The sequence below is a fragment of the Pelecanus crispus genome, chromosome Z (genome assembly GCF_030463565.1).
Source record: "Pelecanus crispus isolate bPelCri1 chromosome Z, bPelCri1.pri, whole genome shotgun sequence".
Taxonomy (NCBI): domain Eukaryota; kingdom Metazoa; phylum Chordata; class Aves; order Pelecaniformes; family Pelecanidae; genus Pelecanus; species Pelecanus crispus.
This window is the reverse complement of record NC_134676.1, coordinates 63,645,378-63,669,325: the sequence shown is the minus strand read 5'-3', so window position 1 is coordinate 63,669,325 and position 23,948 is coordinate 63,645,378. Positions and strand designations below refer to the sequence as shown.

Sequence of the window (23,948 nt, the reverse complement as noted above, 5' to 3'; positions counted from 1 at the left end):
AGACTCCCCCTTGAGAGTCTGACAGTTTTGGGACAAATGTGAATTACTTCTCATTCTCCAGATCCCCAGAGTTGGCTAAAGCCTGCTGTAGCCCGTATTGAAAGTGAGAGCAGCTTTGGCAATGCTTTAAGTCAAAATCTCCTTATAAGTCCTGAAATTATGTTCATGTCCTAAAGGGTTTTTCCTGACAACTGGGGAATACCAAAACAAGGAGGCATGTTGGCTGCTGCCTTTCTTCTAGGATTTAGCAAAGGGTTGGTACCAAGAAGTGTATAAAGTCTGTAACTGTGATGCCCTTCTTTACGGCTGCAATTGAGGTACGGCAAGGGCCCTCTATCCAAATGGTTATGTCTAGTCCTGTAGCAGTACTGCTGGTGCAATGCTGTTGATTTAAGAATAAAAATGAGGGCAGATCTGAAGGGAGATGGGGGGTTATCTTTTCTAACTGAAATAGCTGGCAAAATTGGGTAAGCATTCAAGGCTGCAAGCCTTGAAAGATGCAGTAAACTTCAGACTAAGGGTGTATAGGGAGCACTTAGTCTCAATTTTAGCCTGAGTTAACCAAGCAGACAGTGTGACATAAAGGGCAGTTAATACTATGATATAGAAGAAGATGTGGCAGGGAGAGAGGGTTTAACAACCTCTAGCTGCTGTGCCACAGAGGACTATCAGAATATAAGATGTAGTTAAAACTGTAAGATGTCAGAAACCCAATAGTTTTTACTGAGTATTGTGACTTTATGTTTTTAAATGTGTGGAAATGACAGGGTCTTTGTCTAGTGAGTAAGGCACTTGATTTGGCAATTGGTGACTACTGTTTTAAATACAATTCTGTCACAATGCTGAGCAATTTTGAGCCAAATAATTTATGGTGTGATTTTTAGAATTGCTTTACAGTTGTATATTCAGTGAACCTGAAAGAGAGGGTGGAAAGCAGCAAATCAAAACCACATCTGAAAGCCAGACCCTTTGCTTTTTCCATTTTCATTTTCCCTGTTGGTCAAGTGGGCATAAAAATAGTTTTTAATCTTTTGTAGTTCTTTTGAAGCTGCTGGGTGAAAAGGCGGTATTTACTATACTGGCACATTTCAGAGGTTTTTTTTCCATGGCTTGCAAATATACCAAGATTGTTTAGGTTTATTTGTGGCTTGTCTGTCTGTCTCTCCTTACTGTCTGTATTTCTACTATCAATCAAGAAATACATGGATCATAAAGGGTAAAGCTGGCAATCGTTAGTTAGGCAGTTCTTTGTCACTGCCTAGGAACACTGTTCTGAAAACAAGAAAGCCATAACCCCCAATTTCTCTAGCAGCTCCTGGATTGGAGTTTATATCTGTGGTAGATAGTAATAGCATTGTGTAATAGTAGCTCTATGACACTTGCCATCAGTCATTCAGAATTCATAGTCAATTGTCTGTTACCCTTGGATCTTGCTTGTATGGAAGGTGTTACTGATGGAGACATGACTATGCCAGTGCTGAGCCTGAGCTCATGTGGCTGAGACTGTCTCCAGCCAGGATCACTGGTGTGTTCCTGTCCCATCTTCTTCAACGTATGTCATGGTAATCCAGATTATTTGGGTTGTCACATTATCTGGCATGATCCAGCTTCTTCTTACTGTAGGTAATAGGGGAATGGTTGTACTGCCTTCACAGTTTCTAGTTGGATCCTTACCCATATAACCCCATCTGTGAAACTGGACAGGAGTTCAGTGGATTCCTGCCAGAGTACTGCCAATGATAGTTTCCTCTGTTGGACCGTTTCAGCAGATTGGAGCAAGGCATTGGTGCTGGGAGGAGAAAGCTTTGTACTTACCAGGACCTTCCAATCGATTTAAAAAAAAATACTATGAAGCAGTTAACTGTGTTAGAGTTACTCCCGCTGGTGGTGCATTTTAGTTTCTCTCCCTTTTTCAAGAAGTTTCAAGGGTGATCTGTGATATGGTTTGCCATGTTGGGGTGATGGTCATTACTGACATCTGTGTTTATGATGTTAGTTTTGTCTAGAACACATTAAAGTACCTATTTCCCTTCTAGTATGAAGTGTTCCCTGTTTTGCTGCAGGGATTCTTGAGGACTCCCCCTGACCTGAGTGGATGTTCTGGTAAATGTGGGTTGTGACATCTAGTTGCACCATATTGATTATACAGTGTTAATGATAAATAGTGATAATCAATTGGTGTTTGACATGTTAACTCTCATCTTGGAATTCAGGGCAGCAGTAACAGCATTTTCATGTGCTTTGAGAATCTTCTCTTTGCTTATCCATCAGTTTTGATTGTCTTTCCTCTTTGCCTTTGTCCCTGTTGTAGCACCAAAAGCAGTGGCAGTGTTGTGTATCTGTATACATCAGCTCAAAGCAGAATCCATAATCCCACCATTTGACTGTGTATGTAAGGGGACCATAATATTATCTTTTGGCTTTTTTTCCTTTGTTTTTTTAAATGTTCTAGGTACTTCTCATTAGGTGGCAGACAGTTTTCAGAAAAGTAATTTCCTTGTCTTAAGATCAGATGCTTTGGTTAATATGTGGAGTTGTTAGTGTGAGTGGAAGGTCTTATCCCCAGATGTTTTGTTAAAACTGCTTCTGGAATTTGTAAGACTGGCATGGTTGCCGAACTTAAAAGTTGAGTTAGAAGTGTTTTCTGGCTAACTTGGGAGCAAAAAAAACTATTAAACTGAATATCAAGAAACAGCATTACTGTGATGTAATGTTAGAATCTGGGGCTTTTCAGTCCTTTAATTCTTTTATAAATTTTGAGAAGTTAAAGATTCTGTAGTGCTGACTATCCCTGCGCAGCTATTGGTGAAAATACAGTCATCCTAGTGGAGTCTATTCGCATAACTCAGAAAATCTACATATGTAATGCCTAAATAGTTGCTTGGCACTTGATAGTATGATACCTGTTTAACTTCTAAGTCATCGAACTGCAGGTGTTTAGGCAACTGGGAGTTAATAGTAACAATTAGTTCTCCTGTGTAGTAAGTTGCCAGAAGCAAACATGGAGTTTTGGGGAGGAATATGAGGCCTGTTTTACATTTTTGTTATGAACACTTTATTCTGCTTGGTCACATGGAGAGGAACATTAAAATGAGCATAAAAGAATTTATTTAAACTTAATAACTTATTTAAATTGTGCAACGAAGAAGAGCTTCACTGTAAATGGGAATCAGGACTTCTACTCAATTTATTATCATTTGGGCGTGTGCTAGTGAGAGTACTTTGTTACAGTTTGCTTTGCACAGAGTTTTCCATGCCCTTTAGGTTGTCATTCCACATGGCAGAGAAGTAGCCCCTTACTGACTGGAACAATGTTAAATATGTGCTTTCCTGAGATAAAAACTTACAGAAAGAATTGAGGAAGTAATCAAATAATTTAAGAAAGTTTTATGTTAGAATATTCGAGGTTACGAAAGGTCACATGATTTTAGCCTTTTCCTAATAAACCAGCATTGTTTTTTAGTTGCTTAGCTCCTCCTGAAAATACCCAATGTAGAAGAGATTGGCACAAGCTGCTGCTGATTCTTCCAATGACTGATTCAAAACGAAAGTCAGGGTAGTGCTACTCTGCAGGAGAACCGGAGAAGTGAATAGCTAACAAAACATGCTGCCCAAACGCCATGAATAGCTAACAAAACATGCTGCCCAAACATGATGCATTTTTTTCAGTCTGAAGATGCTCTGTTTTGTTTATCATTTTTCCCAAGTGTTTTCCCATGATTTTGTTGTGTTTTCAATTGGTAGGACATCTTTGCAAATGACCAGAGACCCTTCTGTGCAGCTTCCGCGGCCTGACCAGTGCATTGAAAGAAGCCGCAGCAAGACTTACCCCAAAAGAACACAGCAGACCGGTAAGTCCTTCTCTGCTGGGTCTGTGGAGAGAAGTCTTCTTTGGTCTTTGGTTCATTTCATTTTCAAGAGGTGACTCAGAACTGCTGCAGTGTCCTCAAGGATCTCTCAGAATGGATTCTCTCTTTTGTCTTAGGTCAGTATTTATATCTAACTTTAGCTGGATCTAAAAACTCCGAGTTTGTGGGTAAAAGTAAAAGAGATGGTGTGGATCAAACGTGACAAAACCCCATGTTTGTAGGTCTGATGTAAAGTATGAAAGGGAAGTTTGAAAACAGGCAGTGAGAACGTGTTTTTTTTTTCAGGAGTCCTGTCTATTTCTGAAGAATTTTATATCTGTGTGTCTTGGTTGGTATACCATTGTACCAGCTGCTTGACCCAAGGTGTCTCTCTTGTACATCCTCTTCCCAGTTCAAGGGTGGTATCACTTTATTTTGATATTAAGAGAACAGAAGTTAGTGCTATGCCCTCCTCAGTTTTAACATGCTTCAGATGTGTGAGCTGGAAGTCTGTTCTGCATGCTGAAGATGTCGGGGGAAGCTGGAAGGTTTTTCAGATGTTAGAGAAACATATAAGATTAAGCATGGATCACAGGAGTCATGCCCAGAATAATGGATGTTTCCTGATATTTAGTAATAGAGGCAAAAATCTTTTCTAAGGTCAAGCTGCACTCCTACATGTGATTACATGTGTACACTTAGCTTCATCTATGACAGCAGTCATGCAGATTTCTGTTGAACTTGTACATGGAGTTAAGTATATGTGTATGTGTGTTAGACGTTTGAGAAAAAAGTTGTCTGGGTTTCAAAATGCAAGCAAGATTTCTCTTTATCATGCGTTAGTACAGCATTATAAACTTTTGAGGGTCCCCATTTTTAAAAAGAGAGCAGGTATGTCCATCTGGAAACCTCCCATATTTATTCTGGATGCTGTCTTTTGACTCAGAAACAAAGCTGGTGTGTTCTGCCTTTTAGCTGCAGTGGATCTTGTAGTGTAATTAGAAGTATTGCCCTTGGAAAATACAAGCAGTTTACAACAGATTTATTTTATTTTCTTTTATTTAGTCACATGTAAGAAGAGGTTTGCTTTCTGATTATGATATCTTCTGTTGTGTCTGTAGCTGACAATGGGTACCTAAGAGGACAAGAAGCTGTTCATCCTTGAACCTAGTAGTGACTTAGACTTTTGTTCAGCCGGGCTGTCCCATTCTTGGGGTGGTAGTTCAAGATGAACAACATTTCCTACCTCATTAGTCCCCAGTTCAGTTGTGCAAAAAGTTGTGTGGATATTCAGAGGTAAACTTGTCAGCTGAAACTCAGCCCTTAGTCAAAAAAGTTTGGCTTGGCACAGGCAGTGAAAGTCAGTCTATATTGCTGCAAGGGTGTGCATGTTGTGCTTGTTGAATTTTTTTGGTCTCTTTGACTGGAATTGTGAGGAAAACTGAAACTTTCCCATGGCCTCTTCTGCCGACGTAACACGATGCAGAATTCTCTGGGCGATGTGTGTTTGTCGTTATGGTGGGTTTAAATACTTAGTTTTAGTTTCAAATAAAAAGGCTGCTTTTTCACCATCTTACTCATATGTATTTGTGTAATCTGTATCCCCCATCTGGGTTGTTTTGCTTTTAATTCAACTTAATTGATTACTCATGTGTTCCAAATGTGCAGTCATTTTCCACTGAGGTAGGTATATTACCTCAAATGATTTTTAAATTAAATGAATTTGTTTCATTTAAATGAAAAATATGGGCTAAAGGAAGAGAGCTATGTCATTCCAATTCCATCTTTCCCTATAAATGAAAATATTTTTTACTCTATTTTTTCATTTTGTATTTGGGTATTCACAATGATAAACATCTAGTACTCTTTCTCCATTTAAATGGGCTTTCAGGTGCTGAAGGCAGACTAAAGCTACTTCTCCTCCATGTGTCAGACACCATGTGACAGTCTGTTGCATATCACTAGGATAAATCCACCCCTTTTCACTTAAACTGGTTCTTGGATATAGCAAAGTCCATTTCACACAAGAAGTCAAATCTGTTTGATCTATTTTAAGCATCACTTGTTTAAAAATACTAATCTAATGTAGATTTTATTTTTGCAGAATAATTTTTATCTTAGAAATGTGCCTGGTGGTGTAAACAGTCTTACGAGTTACTTAAAACTTTCCCTGACTGAAATGTTTGAGAGAATATGACATTTCTTCTTAAAATAAATATTCCTTTTGCATAATGAGAGTATGCCAGTGGTTGTCGTTGATGGCTAGTCCTTTGTTCTTAATTTTGTGTTTCTAGTATGGTGTAATAAGATGAAATATGCCTTGTTCAACATTTTAAATAGGGTGATTTTAGTTTGCATGCATTACATATTTCTTAAGGTGTTTTCTGCCAAATGCCACTTAAATTAGGATCCAGCTGGACATGGCTTATAATTTAGTTCTTTGGAATGAAAATCAAAGTTCCACCTATTCTGCCAAAACCCAAAACCCAGGAGCAACTTACAAATAGTTCTGATGCAGTATCTTCCTTCCACCTTCTCCAAGTTCAGCATCTTTCCTCACCTGCTTCTTTACTTTTTATCCTTTTCTTAAGATTGCAAAGTTAAGTGCATGAAAAGCTTCCTTTCTTCAGCCAGTTCAATTAGCCATTCTGGTTTGGTTTTGTTTTGTTATCTGTTGGTGCCGGTAGTGGGACCAGCCACAACAGTGGTTTTGGGGGCAATTAGGTGAACCAGTAGCTACAAATGCATGGCTGCAGTAGTATGTGCAGTCTGCATTGCCTCCACTGAAGAGGTGTGTGTGAAGTGCTGAAGCCTCTAACCTCTGGCATCTCATTAAAATATTTTCCCTTGTTCCTTCTTTTTGTATACGTGTTCTGGTGTTATTCACAGTTACATAGTATGTGGGTTTTACATTTTTTTTTCTGTCACCTGAAGGTAAAGGTTAGCTATCTTTTGCAGAGCTGAGCTAGTAATAATGTTTCTTTGCCTCATTGATCCATTAAAGTATGCTAAGGTCATTAGAACTGCAGCCACTTGGTGAACTCTGGGTTAAAGAGTTGGAGTAGGTGCCAAGAGAATGATAGAAAATATTTACTTTTATGTTTTCAGTAACAATATTTGTGCTTTAAGAGAGGAATCCAAGGAGATGATACTGTGAACAGAGAAACTAGCTTTCTAGTATAAAAGCCATGGCCATTCACTGATTCCCCTGATAAGGTAGACAGTGTAGATGGTTTGGCTTTAGCATAGCAGATTATTTTCCTAGAATCCAGATTACGGTGGTTTTAAATGCAATAACCTCCCTTTTTGTCACGTGCTTAATACATTTTATATATCAGTTGTTCTAGGGTTAGTGGAAAAATCAGACCAGGAGGCTTCAATGGCTATGCAATCAATGCTTTTATATCAGTGCATTCTTTTTTTTTTTTTTGTTGTGTGTTTAGGTTGGTGTTGAAGTTAGTGTTCAGTTGGAGAAGGGCTTGTTTTGTTTTGTTTTGTAAAGTCTTAGATGTGAGATATGCGTAGCTTGTTTTGTTTGCTTATTCTCCCCATTTCATTTCAGCTGAGAGAGAGTTACAGTGGCATTTTGTTCTGGTTGCAAATCATGAACTCAAACATGGAACAGGATCTCTCATTATTCTGTCTTACCTTCTCAAGGCAGGACTGATAATATTCAGCTTTGCAACAGTGCGTAGGGTGAAAGCATTCATTATTCTTTTGGCTGAAAGTTGCATGTGAAAAGCTCCTTGGGAACATCCTCTCTGGACAAACACTGATGTGACCAGGCCTGTTGCTGTGGGTCTGAGTTTATTCAGCAGTGGAAAACACATTGCTTAGGGCTTGTTGTCTGCTAGTTGAGGACTTGATTTGTCTCTGCCTTGCACACTGGGTTGTTGTATAAGCTAGCATAAAGTAAGTGCTGCCATTCTGATTTAAAAGCCAGGTGGAGAATCGGGAGTGGGTATTAAAATTACAGTACTGTCCGTATTATAATGGTTGCTAAGCAATCACAGGCAGTCACAGTCCCTGCCCTGACTAACTTACATATTATGACAGATGCCTATCATTACCCTGCTTTGCCAACCTCAGTCATGGTAGCTAGAACAGTTGGTCTGGCACATTCAAAGTCACAAATCTTTTCCCAGAAAGTTGTGAGATTGGGTTTGACAGTTAAATTTTAGAAAATGAATCTTGAGGTAATTTTATCTATTTACTTACTTATTAACTTTGAGCTTTACAGTTTAAAGTTTATTTTCAATCCTAGGTTTTGTAAAAGGATGGATGTGACCCCTTCTGCATTTCATGTATGAGGTGTGAGATGCACAAACCCTTGAGGCTACAGGTTTGGAAACTAGTTTGGAAAGTAAACATTATCACAGAGTTGGCTATGCTAGTGTAGACATATGGAAGTCCATTCACTTTTATAGGCTGTTAGTAACACACAGTGCAAAGCATGAGCTCTTACTGCATGTTTTCCTTTTGATCACACTATCTAATGCTCTCATTAATAGATTTAAATACAAACACTACTTCCAGTTAACATCAGTGAAATGGCTTTAGTTGATAAGAAACTGTTATGACAAGCTAATTAGCTTCACAGGCTCCTGAGATTTTGGACATTTGGGTTTTTAAAACTGTAATAATCTATTTAAATTGAATGCAGAAATCAGCTTCAAGATGGCTGTAAAAGGAATTGATGCCTGTACATTCACCTTATTGGTAAAGTTCAGTGCGCTGAATGCTGACAGTAACTTATCTGACAAAAGGTAAACAGCCAGGAAAACCTGCTAGAAGTGAGATGTTCAGGTTTTCTCGCTATCTAAGGTATTTTTGAGAGGCCTATTAACTTGGCATGCAAGAAACAGTGGTATAGATAAGTTACTCCAATGGGGTTAGTGTTTGGGCAGTTTTTCTGGAGTCTTTTCTTTTATATTAGGGATACTGTATCATACAGAGGTGTAGGCTGGTAGAACAGTACTGTAGTTAGTAAAAGATACACACGGTGGAACATACTTAAAGGCAATTATTACAGTTTCTGTAAGTGTGGACAGAAAGCCCCTGATTAAGCTAGTTATTTGTACAAAAGAATTGTACAGCAACAGGTTTTTTTTTAAAAAAAAAAGCAAAGCAAAGGTCCTCATTGTGGGCAGCGGTGGAGTCAAACATGGCTAATATGAGGTCTTGACTCAGTAGAAAGCTATTTTATAGTTCTGGGTGGATTCTGCTTCTGTGCGATATTCACTGGTATGTTGTCTTTTCTTCGGTTTTCCCTCAACTAAGTACTTGTTTGAAATAGTAGAGTGGTAACCAGGGAACTCAACAGTGAGAAGGAGCTGCTGCCCTTGTAAGGATTTACTAGTACTGGCTGCTCTAAAAGCTGAGGTGCCGCATGTAGGCTCTGCAGCACCAGCCTTCGTGCAGGATGCTCAAGGTGTTGCAAAGGTGTCACAGAGATGACTGGGTGTCAGCAGAATGGTAAGGCTATTGCCAAACATAGCAAAGAATCAGTTCTGGAGGTGGCTATTACTTTTATAGCACTTGACCCTTGGCTTTTTTTCTGTCAGTTGTTTCATAGCTATGACACGTTTTGGAGCATGCGTCCTTATTGGTCCATTAAGTTATGAGCACTCTGAGGGGCTTAATTGGAAGCTACTTCATTTACACAGTAATGTGAAGTACTGAAATTATTTTCTTTGTTTGAAAAAGTCCTAGCTTTGCTCATTTCAATCCTTCTGTGGGCCAAATTACTATAGTGGGTTATTTTATATTATGTATTTGATGGCCTAGGAAAGGCAAGCTAAATGTATCTGCATGCAAAAAAATACGGTCAGAAACCCTGAGATACCCTTGTAGTTTAAAACTTTGACAGCCTCCGTTTTCATTTCACCACCAGTATCTTCATGGAAGCATCATAGAATTGTTTAGGTTGGAAAAGACCTTTAAGATCATCCAGTCCAACCATTAACCTAACACTACCAAGTCCACCACTAAACCAATTAAGGGTAGAATAGCAATTTCATGTTTCCTGGTTTGGTGGCTGGATTATTTATAATGAAAGTAAAAACTAGGAATCATTAAGGTTGGAAAGGACCTCTAAGATCATCAGTCCAACCATCAACCCAATACCACAATGTCCACTAAACCATGTCCCCCAGAGCCACATCTACCTGTTTTTTGAACACTTCCAGGGATGGTGACTCCACCACCCCTCTGGGCAGCCTGTTCCAATGCTTGACCACCCTTTCTGTGAAGAAATTTTTCCTTATACCCAATCTAAACCTCCCCTGATGCAGCTTGAGGCCACAGACCTTCCTTAAAGATAGGTATTTTCTGCTTCCTGTTCTTATGTGCTGTCATCTTTATTTATTTGTGATTTTTGACTGTAGGCATCCTTCTCTTTTTAGAGGTCAGAGGAAGAATTTTTTTAGCAGTCTTTTATGGCCTTAATGAAGATGGGGATTCTTGTTATCCACATTAATTCAAGAAAGTTTTCCATTCAATAATTCTGTCTTTTTACCAAGCAGGCCACAGTGGCAGTGTAGTTATTTTTCCATTCTTGAAAACAGAAAATAACTATGTGGGCAGATGTGCAGTGCTTCAGACAGTCTGGACAGTTGGTTGTCTCTTATTGTATAAAATAGAGGATTCGTTCAGAATGCCAAAACTTTCCTTTCCGTCTGTGAATCTGTGCCCATTCTGCATTTCCTTCTTCAGAATATTCCAAATTCTTCCTATGCTTATTCAACAAAAAGTGCCTTGAGGGAGCAAATATTGTACAAGACAGGACCCAGGCTGCTCCCATCACCTGCCAGGCATTAGTCTGAAAAACTAAGTAGGGAAAGGAGTGAACTACATCACTGAAAGTGGTAAGGTCAAACATGTAAAGGGCTTGGTCGAGTTGCTTAAACAAAGGTGACTAATGCCACTTGAGACCCTCTGCAGTGTATGAGGCATCTGCAGAAGACTAGCAGATTTAACCTGTAGGAGAGGTATTTGATGGCCAGACAAGATGCCTTAGGATATCTCAGGTATTTGTGTTGAAGTAGAGGAGAGTCCAGGTGCTTTGTATGTCAAAGGGGTGGTATGGAAAGTTGAGGGATATTGTGGAGAAATTTATTCTCTGAGAATGTGGAGAAAGCTTATAATGCAAAATCTCACCACAGCTTAATTTAAGACATTATATTTTAGTTTTAGCCAAACAATAAGGCTTTGAGTTTGTACCACTATGTTAGCAACACTATGATGCTGTTGCTTGTGCCCAGAGGACATAGTATTTCCTTGTTAGCAGTTTTACAGGCTTCAGTCAATTTGTTTCATTATCTTCAATGAACATGCTCAGAATCCTGTCCAGAGCTGATGTACATCATCAGTGATGTTGCTTTGTTGTTTTACTTAACATTTGTTTCTGGAGGTGGTAACAGTTTGGTAAGAAATGACTGAAATTGCCAGTTAGATAGAAAGAGAATGTGTGAACTGAAGAAAAAATTACATATTAATATTAATAGCACAGCATGGAAACTAAAATTATAGCACCAGTAGGAACAAACCTGTCTTGATGATTAATATATTACTACATACTAACCTGAACAGAACAGTTCTTTTTTTGTTCACAGTACTGAGCTGTATACATCTGTAGAGCATAATCTTACCATGCCACTTTGATGTTAACCCAGTATGAAATATTCAGATTCCCTTGGCTCTCAGTGCTCCTAAATCATGAATACACAAATCTGTTTGTTTGAAGCCTGTTATATGGGGGCTCAAAAAGAGGGGAATGTACATGTTCCTCCTGATTCTTCAGGTTCCTTTTCATGGCTCAGGTGGGGACTTAAGTGCCAACGGTGTGAAAAGTGCAGGATCAAAATACAAAGAATATTGGGCACAAAATTGGAAACTAGGCAGGTAACTTTCAAATGTTCGCCAAAAGTTTCTGACTCATTTAAACTGATCCTTAGCTGTCTCTGTCAGAGTATTACTCTTTATTGTCTCTCTCTATTTACTTTATTAGTTTTCTAACCCACTGATTTACAGTTATTATTTTCCTGGTTGTAACTTAGGATATATTAGTGTTGCATTGCACTGTGTTGTTACCTCAATTTGAAATGGTTTCTTAGAACTAACATATTCATCTTGCTTTACCATCTAATCTAGTGGTTATTTTAGAAGCCATAGTTATTATACTGGAGATTCCCAAGTTTTTTCATACCTTGTGTTCTCCTCACACCTTTCTTCTCATTGGTGACTGAGCAGGGAATTCCCTTCTGGTGGCAATGGTGTAGTATACCTGTCAGAACAACAGCTTCAAACTCCCAAACTCCTCTGTCTCATGTGGAAGAGTAATGAATGTCCCCCCTATTAAACTTCCTTTTGATGCTGTTTAACTAGAAATAAGGATAAGACACAAAAGTGTGATCCTTATGCACCCTTAGCAAGTAGAACATGCACCAGATGTCTTGTGTATCATTTTATCTCTCATGCTGCACTGTGTTCAGTAGGTGATTATGCTGAATAGGTGTGCAAGCATATATGCTACAGGACTGTTCTGTTTGTGGGTTTTTTTTTTCAGGATCTAAGAACATGAGCCAGATTACAACAAATGGGGAAAATGAAGGAACTACCAAAATTATTGCACCTTCTCCTGTGAAAAGGTATGTAGACCAGTGATTCCCTTCCAGCTTTTAAGAGATTGTGGATTGAATTGGATAGAGGAACACATTTAGTAATCATTAGTAACAGTTTATCCTGCCCTGAAGTTTAGGACTGTCTGATCTTCTGTTGACAAAGGTCAGAGAGCGTTCCCAATGATTCATTTTAACAAACGCTGATCTTCTGAGGAACCTGGAACAGGGTTTCCAGGTGACACAGAGTTTGGAAACCCACAAATCGGGACAAGTTAATGGGAAGGCAAACAGTTTCAGTTTTAAATATGAAAAAAACAAATAATGACCCAAGGGGCATTGGTCAGGATAGTCCTGTGAAGCCCTATGTGTCTCTCCCCTGGGAGCTGTGTGCTGGCTGGCAGAGTCCTCAGGGCATGGGTCTTCTGCCTCTGCACAGGGTAAGCTCTGCTTGGGATGTGTCGGCAGGGAAGAGCTGGGCATGGCCTCTCTTCCAGCAGTGCTGTTAATCTTGCAGTCCATTACCCGTTACACTGGTAAATCCAGAACAAAACTCATGTGTTTGTTCCTGCTCCTTAAGAGCAGTGAATTGCCAGGGCTCCTCTGGACTTGTGTGGTCTGCTGTGTTTAATTATCTGTGCTGAAGTGCGCATCTCTGGTTATTAGGCATATGTGAGAGAAGGAGGTGAGGCTCAGATTCAGAAAGGGATTTATATCCCCACCCTTAATTTTAGGTGGAATTTGGGTGCCTGAATCAAAAAAGAGTGATCTGACAAAACAATGAGTCAAAAACTCAGCACCTAACTTTTTTGCTTAGTTGCCTGAATGTCTGTCTCTGCATGCCCAGTAACCCTGACAGGGTTTTTTGAACAGAGCACCTCTGACCTTATACCTCCATTGAAGCTGTGGGCTTCAAATACTAGGTATCTCAACTGACCTCTGAAGAAGCGTCTGAAAGATTTACTGCAAATACTTGGTGGATAGTGTTTCCTATTGCCTATATTTAGAACAGTTGCCCCAGAAAAGAAGACCTGAGCTTAATTGTTCCTCCTCAGCTTGAGGGAAATTGAATCAAATATTCCAGACCTTAGAAAACAATACTAATCATGGGTTAAAAGAAAGTTTATGATTTTGCCACTCTGTCATGCTGAAGCTAGGCCATTGAGCAGAAGACATACAAAGGTGTATCAATACCTGCAGGGAGGGTGCAAAGAGGACAGAGCCAGGCTCTTTTCAGTGGTGCCCAGTGACAGAACCAGAGGTAATGGGCATGCACTGAAACACAGAAGGTTCCCTCTGAACATCAGGAAACACTTTTTCACTGTGAGGGTGACCGAGCGCTGGCACAGGTTGCCCAAGGAGGTGGTGGAGTCTCCATCCTTGGAAATATTCAAGAGCTGTCTGGGAGTGGTCCTGGGCAACTGGCTCTGCGTGGCCGTACTTTAGCAGGGTGTTTGACCAGATGAACTCCAGAGGTCCCTGCCAAGCTGAAAAATTCTGTCATTCTGTGATTTGTTAGGAGAGAGAAAGGTACAAAGCAGGAGGTACCCTTATTCCATAGTGCAGAATTCATTGTATTGGGACAGGATAGGAGCCTTTCACTACAGCTTGTGCTCCAAATGCTCTGTATAACTTTTTAGCAATGAACTGTTAAAAAGAAATGGATAAGCAGGTTGTAGAGCAAGAACCAAAATAAGGGGCTCTCAACATGGCAGCTGCGACATTTCTGAGTTTAGTTTCTTACCTTGACAGATTAAAAGCAATTCACAGGCAGACTCTCACTGAGTCAGTTTTAAATAGTCACTTCCAGCAAAAAAGTGTTGGAAGTTGTTTCTCTTGCATGCTTTCTATTTAGAAATTGATTTGTTTTTCTTGGTGTCTCTGTCTGCACATGTAAAACACCTTTCAGCTCTGCCAGGCTTAGTATGTGTGACAGGCAGCACACATACGTTGTGAAGCATTTAGTTTGGGAGTTTACTCCATCCTGTGAAGTTCTTGCATTAATTCTCAGTCGTGCTTGCAAATCTTCAGCAACTCTCACAAGCTGAGTTTTTGTAGTTTAACGTCTCATTCACTGTTGAGATACATAGTCGGTCACTTCTGCATAAGTGGTATAAATTCAAGGTAAACCATAAGAACCCCCAACAACAGTAATCTCACGTGGAATTCAGGTCCTAACCTTCTCAAATACTTAGAATGAACTCAGTCCCTTTTGCAACTGCATTCCTGGAAATAATACCAGTATCTGAAGTATCTGAAGAGCTGCCATGCTGTAGCTCTCTTGCTGTAAAGTGTGTGTCTTCTCTGAATGAGTAATGACTTAGGAATCTAATGCAGTGAATTCGCCTCCCAAGATCATTTCTTTCTCTCACTTTTTTAAGATTTGAGAACACCATTCAAATTTTTTAAGCCCAAATTCAATCTCAGTATTGTTCAGTAGTTTATGCTGTGCAAAAGCAATTGCTTTTTGCAATACAGGACTGAAAAGTATTTACCTGAGTTACTTGCTTAGTCTGTAGTAAGCACATATTTTTAAGCCTGGGAATAGATTGTATGCATGCATGAGTCAATAATTAATGGGTGCAGTATTAAGAAAATGATTTACCTGATAAAGTGTAATTTAATTTCTTTTCCTGCTGACTTACTGTAGCTTTGCATTTTGTTCACTTGTGACAATTAAATGATTAACTCAGTGACCTGTAGTAACCAAAAGCTGAGGTTAAAAGTGGATTAGTGAGTTAAGTAGCCACAATTTTTTTATAAAGCTGAGTCTGTCACCTCCTGCTCTGGGCAAAGAACTCTGGCTTATGTCCTCCTCTCTGTAAGCATCTATAAAGTTTTGGGGTTTTTTTTTGCTGCTTAAGTTGCACTTTGGAAAGATACGTGGTATTAATGCTTGTAGTAGGTTGCTGTCAGTAACACTTCGTGAAGAATTTAGTGGAAATCAGCGTGTCTATCTAGTTCTGTATCTGGTGAACTGCTTGTTCATGTAGAAAGCAAGCTCTGGAGATGCTGATGGAGGAAAAGCAGGACTAGCCATTGGTGAGAAGATGGGTGCAAAAGCATCCTCTAGCTGGAAGCTACCTTGTAGCAATTGGAGTGGCAGTGAGCAGGCTAACTAGGAGCATTAATGGCTTGGAAGTTGTAAAACCTCACACTGTGAGAATGGTAGGAATTGGAGGAATTGAAGCATCCTGGTGGTTTCCACCTATCTCCCATAGGTATGGTGGGAGACTGGCCACAAATGCTGATATATCTCTTAAGCCAGGTGACTATCTTGACTGTCCTAGTACTTTACCTTGCAGCAGTCAGTGAAGGCAGCTCTTTCATATTGTAAGATCTATGCTCAGTGTCTAGCAAAAAGAAAACATAAGGAGTTGCTGGGGAAGAAATTAGAAGAATATGCTACTCTATGAACCTGTGGTCTGTCATGTTTCGAATAGTTATCACCCCTGCCTTTGTTGCTCCCATCCTAAAGAAGGTACTGTAGGCCTGGAAAAATGATCCAGAAGTATGATAAGGATAATCAGAGGTATATGGTGACTCCTATACTGGGAGAGATTAAATAGTCTGTGATCCTTTCACTTGGAAAAGATAAGACGGTTGTTAAAAATGTATTAAAAAAAAAAATTATGGGGTGGACTTTGTGATTACGGAACCATCATTCATAGGGCTTTGTTTCTTTCTATAAGTACAGAACTAGTGAGGAACGCAGGATGGAAGTTTTGAACCATGTGGAAGTTTTGAGACGAAATAATTGGTTTTGCCATAGTTAAACACTGGAGCATACTGCTACCAGGCACTATTTATGCCAAAATTTAAAAAATGTTCAAGAGGTGTTTAATTAAACCCATGGAAGAAAGTTTCATCAAGAGCTATGTAGAATAAAAAGGAGATAAACCCTCTGGTTCAATAATCTGTTAACTCCATATTGTGGAAGACTGTGGGAGCATATTGTGTTTTTGCCTAAGCGTCTGTTCTTGTTTATTCTGAGACAAGATTGACATTTTTCTGACTCAGTGGAGCCATAATTATGAGCTTGTAGAGCTGATTTTCAAGTCTTATTTCTTTTTCTTTCCAGTCTCTCTTTCTAGGAGAGATTCTTCAATGTAGCACCTGTTTGCCCTCTTTCACATGGCAGGCAAATAGCTATATTCCAGGGTGGGTCTCTGTAATGAGTGTATGACTTTAAGATTAATTTTTAAGAAGTCAGGGGGAGAGAACATGTGATCTGTGCACTGTGGGTTTAAAAAAAAAAAAAACATATATCTGTACTTTTATTTAGCTTTAAAAAGATGAAAAATGAAAACAGTCCAGAAACCCAAAGAAGTAAAACAAGCGCACCGTGGGAGGAAAATGGCCCACAGAGGTAAGGCGAGGCATGATGTCCTAGGTATTGTGCAATTATAAATATCATGCCATGGCAATAGGTTGAAGGATATTGGGTAATATATTAATGTATTAACAGGGTCACAATAAATCTGTATTGCATATAAGAAGATAGGTCCTGTCATGGATACACAATTATTTAAAAATCAGGAAAGTAGGTGTAGGATGAAATTGTCAGTGGATGATAGTCACCAGCGGCTTTCCACAGGGATCTGTTCATAGACCTCTGCTGTTGAGTATATTTGTCAAAGACCTGGAAAAGGAGTGATAAGGTTTGGTGATGGGACAGAATTGTTTAGGATAGTGAGAGTGGAAGTTGTCTGTGAAGAGTGTCAGAAAGACCCCTAAAGTATCAGTGACAAGTCACTGGATGGTGGATGATGTTTAGTCATCAGTAACTGTAAATAGAGGCACATGGGGGAAAAAAATAACCCTGGATTTCTGAGTAAAATGAGGTGCTGTGGAGTTATGATGGATAACTTAATGAAAACATCAACTATGTAGCAGTCAGAAAAACAATTAGCAATTATTAGAAAGGAAGAGAACATCATTATGCCATTACATAAATTTATGGATCACATATTTGCTCCAAGAATTGTGAGTGTAGTTCTGTAGTTCCTTATCTCAGGAAAAGGAAAAGGCTTTGAAAGAGGCAGCAACAGTAATCAAAGGTGTGAATGTCCATGCAAGAAATCTGTACAAGGAGCATAAGCCAGGCGGGACTCTTTCTTCAGTCTGGGAAAGAGATAATTTCAGGGTATGTGGTCTAGAAAATCATGAGTAGTACAGAGAAAGGAGAGAGATCAGGATTGTATTTTTCCAGTGTAAGAACTTGGGATCTTCAGGTGTAACTCTTGGAGGTGGTTTAAAAGCATTGAGAAAGGCAGTAAGTAGTGACTCACCGTGAGTAGGAGACCTGTGGTCGTCCTTTAGAAGAGTTGCTGAAAGTTAGTGGATTCCTGGGAGAAGCTGGGTGAGTCATGGAACAGAAATCCCCAAGGGCTTCTGAAGGTATAGCAGCTGGCTCAGTAAATCCCCTGGACTGGGAATAGCGGGGGACTGAGAGCGCCCTGGGGAGCTGTCATATATATTCAACTTCTTGCTTCCTGTAAGTGGTTGCTTACAGCTACTGTTGGAAACAGGCCACTGAATTAGACGGCTTAAGTGTAGACTGGATTAATCCACTAGACTGGATTAAGTGTAATCCAGTATGGTCCTGCTTTTGTGTGGTGGTTCAGATCTATATGTCGTGTGTCTTTTGGGGCACCATGATGATTTAACCTGTGTGGTCCTTCTGTAAACGTCAAGAGTTTTCAGAGTAAGGACAAGGCAGCGTGCAAATATTCTCTTGCTATGGTAGACGATTATTTGTGAGTTTTAAAGAAAAAGCAGTGTCAGCTTGTCGCATTATGGCTCCAGTGGTAAAATTACTCTAAGAATAGCAAGAAGTTTGGTCCCCCAGGAGCCAAAGAATGGTAGGACTGAGTTTTTGCAAGTCCATTTGCTCTAAAGGACTATGCAGTTTTAGACACATAAGCAGACTGAATGTTGCACAGAGGCTTTCACAGCTTCTAATAATAATTCTTGTTGAGGTGAACTGTGGCAACTTTTCAACTGTGCAGAGCAGTGCTGTAATCAACAGCCTGCAGAAGCAGGTGGAGAAGAATGTATCCAATCTGAAGGCCAGAGGGTTTTAGGAAAGCAGAAAGAAATACCTTAACTGGAATTTGGTGAGAATATCACATTTACCACATAGTTGTTGTGAAAAGGGCTAAGTGATGTTAGGTAAAGATGTGTGGCTGAGTTTAGCATCCTTCCTCCAAAAAGTTGTGGACATCAGTAGAGCACCTTAGAGTGATATGTAGTCTATCACAGGCTCTGTTACACTGTTGGAATAGGTCCTTATGCTTCTGTAGGAAGGTATCGCAGGATAATCCATACAGGCATTTGATAGTCTACATACAATTTGGTAACAACCCAACCCACTGGGTCCCACCCAGGCTTAAGTACATAAGCTGAAGTTTGAAACATCTCCAGACCATTCACTGGCAGAGGGTTGTGTGGATAAACAGCTAAAATTTTTTCAGCATCCCAGGCATTAATTCTGTGATGAAGGTGTATTTCACAACAGGAACACTGTTTTCGTACTTAATATCCATAGAAAACATTAAGAATAGAGGTACATTTGAATGCCTACCTCTGGGTTGGATAACTCATACTAAAGCACAGGAGTTTTATTATGCTAAAAGAATATGTATATACTTGGTTCTACATATTGTAAGCTTAGAGCTGTTGGCTTGGCAATGCTAAGAGGTTTCTCTCCTACATTTTCAAGGTTCCGTGTAAAATATTTATTGCTGGAAAGCAGTACCATCTGTATTTACATAGCATGCATGTACACACATGCGTGTATAGCTGAGTCTGTATATAAGTGTGTGTGTGAACCTTCTCATTTTTGTAGGCTGAATCTCAGTTGGCTGGCTTAATTCTCCTAGAAGTTTTAAAGCCAACTGTTTGTTCTTCCTTTTTAACCCTAGTGGGCTGTATAATTCTCCCAATGACCGCAATAAATCACCGAAGTTTCCTTACTCTCGGCGACGGAACCCATCAGGTGGCAGCGAGAATGAGTCTGGGCAGCCAGTCCGGAGGAGGTAAGAGTCCTGGGATTAATTACTGTTAGCTTCTCACAGTAGAAAGCTTGAGGTCCTGCATGCTGTGTGTTCAGTAAAGGCTCTTTGAGACACAGCTGGGTCCTGGGAAAAGGGGTACTCTAGGGGCCAGTTGTTAGTCAAAAAAAAAAACTGAGCAAGAATACCAGATCTGCTTTTGGAAAGGAAGCTTTGGTCAGGCTTTTTGCTTGTGTGCTGTTTTGGGTACTAGGAAAATGTGTTAAAAATATAAGAAATTGCATTATTGGCACGTGCAAGATCCTTTCAGTTGTTGCAGCTATTTTCCCTTGTGAAGGAAAGGATTGATGGATGTTGCTTGCTTGACAATGAGCTTCTAATACGGAGCAGTATTTTGGTTTAGGTACTTTGCTTTGCTTTAAGTGCAACAAAGATTAAACGAGTGAGCCATAAAGCTGTCTTCAACAGTCCCATGTGTGAATTGCTTTACATGAGAGAGGATGCCAGTAAAAATACAACTATGAGATACTTAATGTGGTTTTTAATGGGTACATACTGAACTGAGTAACTTGGAGAAGTAAAATTAAATGGATGGAGATTCTGTGCTGTGTGTCCTGGAGTATGTCCAAAATGCGAATTACAGGGGCAGTTCTGAAGTGATACAGTTTTGAGAGACTACATGTTACCTGGGATGATTTGTCCTGCTGAGAAGCTGCTTTGATTGCTAAGATACTCTGGTGCTGTGATCTGCTGTGAAGTATAGACAAGCATAGCTGCTGTGCCTTATTCATTGCAGTCTTCTAGGACTGCCTTACAAGCCAGCACTTTGGAGTTACGTATGCTTCTGACATCTCTGAAGGGATTACCTGTTTGGCTTTCAAAGCCAGGGTTTGCAGAGGAATCTCTGAAGATGCAGCTACATCTATCAGGAAACGTAGTTAGGTGTGGAGCTTTTATATTTGTAAGGATTCTGAGCTGCTCCAGACCTTTTATCTGCCATTAGCTGTCTAGAACAAGAGTGAAGAAACTCGCCCATGGTGTATACTTAGTGACCTTGTGCCTGAGTCAGAGTAAATCAGCATAGCTCTTTCTAAGTCAGTAGAGTTATGTTGATTTACCCTGTTGGATAGAGCCCTTGTAAATGTTAATAGCAATGTGTTTCCTGAATGGGTTTTCTGATTCATCGCTCTCTTAGTTGTCAGACAGACTCATTTGACTCTGTAAAAACAAAGGAATAGAGATGTGCAGTGCAAAACTGTCTTGTACCAAGAAAAGAACAGTGGTTTTGCACTATGCAGTAGCAAATTTTTTGAGATGCAGAGCATTTATCATCTGGGATTTGCATTTGGCTGATCTACTTGTTGGACAGTTGGTCATGCCAATAGCAAGTTTTCTTTTGGACCACCAGACCAACAAAATATTTTTAAAGGTCTTATCTCATATGTGAGACTGTGAAGACTGACAATAGTAGGTAGATTCTGACCTAATTATGTCTTCCTGAATCTTGGTTTTATTCATGCACTTTCCTTTTTCAACTGTTTAATAACAATAGCCATGTTGTTTATGCACTCTTTAGTGGAATTAAGAGAAAAACATCAGGCTTTGCTATGCTGGAAACAGTAGGAAACTCTAAAGGCTAGCATACCATGCTTAACCTTGCAAGCCAGGGGTTTGCAGTGAGAGCTTGAATGGGATCATGCCTTCACAACTTACTGTAGAGGTGTCCTGAAAAGTTTAAAACAAGCACATGCCCTTTTTCCTCTGCCTTAAATCCTATTGAAAAAAAAACCTTTGTAAAAAAATTTTTTTCCCTAAAAAGATGGGAGTTTTTGTGTATTTGTGTTAAATGACCCGATGGCATTTCATTAAAACTTCCTTAATGTCACAGGAAAAATCAAAACAGTGGCGAAGATTCAGATTTAAAGCAAAGGAGAAGGTAAATATATGATCTATAGTAGCCATGAAATGATAGCGAAGGTACTGATCATATTTTAGTTCCCTGCCCCTCCCTTCCTTCCTCCTCCCCCATCTTCTTAAATGTTTAAAAGGCTTGTTGTGTTCTGCCCATTTAATTTTTCCTTTCCTATCTTACTTTTGCTAAAACACTCTGTAGCATAACCTCATCACGGCACAGATTCCTACAAGCTGCCTTACACATTGTTACTATACCATGCTAGAAGCAGTTTGCAGAAGTTTACTAAAGGCTTGTCTGCAACTTGAAAGTCAATTCCAGAAGTTTTAGCTTTTGGATTTTGCATCTGCAGATTTTGTTTTGAGTTCTCCAGCTTCCCAGTCCACTTTTAATTAATCTATTTTGAAAACAAGTGTACTATCATTTGAGATAAACTCTCCTGCAAAAGGTAGGTGCAGAGGCATATGCAACTTCTTACAGGCTTCTCACTGTCTTGCATGTTTTTTGCTGAATATTTTCTTAAGCTTCTTTTTTTTTCCTGTGCAGTCTTGACTGCTTGTCACATTTCCAAATAAAATGCTGATGTGAATGCGGGTGTGCCCTTCAACAACTTCAGCTTTTGACAGATTTTTGCATCTGGAGTTCTTGAGTGCCACATCTGCCTGCCATGACTCTGTGCTATCATTCTCCTCACTCCTGTGCTCCTGCCCTGGCTGCTGGAAAAAGGAGACAGTGCAGTGCATTTCGATGTTAGAGTCTCTTGAAGCTTGCAAAGGAGAGGAGGCACTCCCAGGATCTGATTCACTGCTGCAGCACGGGAAAGGAGCTCTGGCAGAGATACAAACATCTCAGGGACAATCACAGGAAGTCAGGGAAAGTGCTTACGTACTTTGCACCTATTATAAGATAACAGATTATTTTCCTGAAGGATGTTACCATTACAAGCTCCCAGTGATAGTCCCATGTTGGATGTCCAGCACATAAAACTGAGAGGATTTAGTTAGGCATCTCAGGTGGAAAATCCCAGTGCTCAGAAGGGACCTCTTCCCAAAGGCTGTGCCTGCTGTGTTACAAATGTACAGGTTTGTTATTGTATATTGGGATAGACCTTCTCCACTTCCTCACAATTTTGCTGCTTTTCTCTGATTTAATCAGAAAAGGACTGCACCAGAATATGAGCCTTCTCTGTCAACTCTTTCTCTGAAATAGCAAATCCTGCAACCTGCCCCACATCCCAAGCCCCCTCCTGGGCTGTGTTTGTTCTGTCTCTCTTGCCAAACTGACTATGCCTTCTTTCTTGCTCCTTGTGTCAGACGATATATATATACCACCTGCAAAATATCAATATATTGCATGACCAAGAAAACATGAGGATGAAAGGCGCTTTGTAATTGTCAGAGATCAGGCAGATCTCATGTGTTCTTGCACCTGACTTCAGAAACCACCTTTGTTTCCTTTTTTGGTATTTTATTCAGTTCAATAAAAGCTGATGTTTAATATTCAGTGAAAGATAGTATTCTGACACCCAGCATGAGCAGCTGCCACTCAGCTGACAGCTCAGCAGCTCTGCTGTCTCCTCAAAAGTACTTTCCTGACAGGGAACACAAGGTAATTTGATGTGCAGTATCCAAAAGGTGGATCAGATTTCCATTCCTGAAAAGCTAGAGAAAGGCTTATCTTGAATTTGAGCAAATAGGATGTTTTATCTTGCACTTCTCCTGCCACGGTGAGATTTTTGCTGCCTTCATACCTTATGGGATAAATTGCTTAAATCAGAGTAAGAAAATACTTGAAGTGCTGAGAAATGTAAAAGAACAGAGTCGCTCTGATGACCTGGAAGTGTAAAAGAACAGTGTTGCTTGGATGACCTAGTAAAGTTGAGATTCAAGATTAGTGGAATATTTATTAAACATCTGATAAGATTTAGGGGGAAAAAAGGTATGCTTTTGGGCATGTAATGTCTGTTGCAGTTCTGGGGCATTTATTGCTCTGAGCTCTCTGAATGTGCTTGAGCCAACAATCTTTTGGACACAATCTTTTAATCTTCCTTCTTCCTTTGCGGTTACATTGTTCTGCAGTAACATACATCTTTCTTACCCCCACTTTCAGCTTCACCCAGAAATGTGTATTTTTACCTGGGAAACTGGCTGTCCTGGGCCTCTCAATGGCTTTAAATTATGAGCCATGAAATTTGGGGATGGGGAGAGGTTTCTGCTTCTCCTCTAGGGGAATGTCACTTTTCCAAGCCTATTCCCTACAGACAAGCTGGGTTGAACTGATTTTCCTAGGCTTATTCTAAAACATTTCTGTTTGATTGGGAGCTATTTGAGTTAATGATTTCCTAGTTTGGGAGAGGAGGGAGACCAGACTCCATAGACTCTGAGGCATTTAATGACGGCAATTTGATAAAACCAACCATAATTCACTGGTATTACGGGCAAATCCATGAGACAGCTGTGTCAGAATGAGATCTGTAACAGTGTCCTAGTTTCAGAGACAGAGGGTAGAGTGATATGTCCCTGACCAGATAGGACACTCAGGGGAGGTCCATGCT

General features: G+C 39.9%; 1 protein-coding gene across 1 annotated transcript in view; it reads left to right on the top strand.

The window, feature by feature from the left end:
* EPB41L4A (erythrocyte membrane protein band 4.1 like 4A) overlaps positions 1-23,948 on the top strand; it is a 136,108-nt gene that overhangs the window by 92,016 nt on the left and 20,144 nt on the right. The window contains exons 12-17 of the mRNA XM_075726547.1: positions 2,542-2,553; positions 3,745-3,851; positions 12,415-12,496; positions 16,752-16,835; positions 19,393-19,506; positions 21,371-21,418. Of these exons, the coding sequence (XP_075582662.1) occupies positions 2,542-2,553; positions 3,745-3,851; positions 12,415-12,496; positions 16,752-16,835; positions 19,393-19,506; positions 21,371-21,418 (447 nt within the window). The remainder of the gene's footprint in view (positions 1-2,541; positions 2,554-3,744; positions 3,852-12,414; positions 12,497-16,751; positions 16,836-19,392; positions 19,507-21,370; positions 21,419-23,948) is intronic.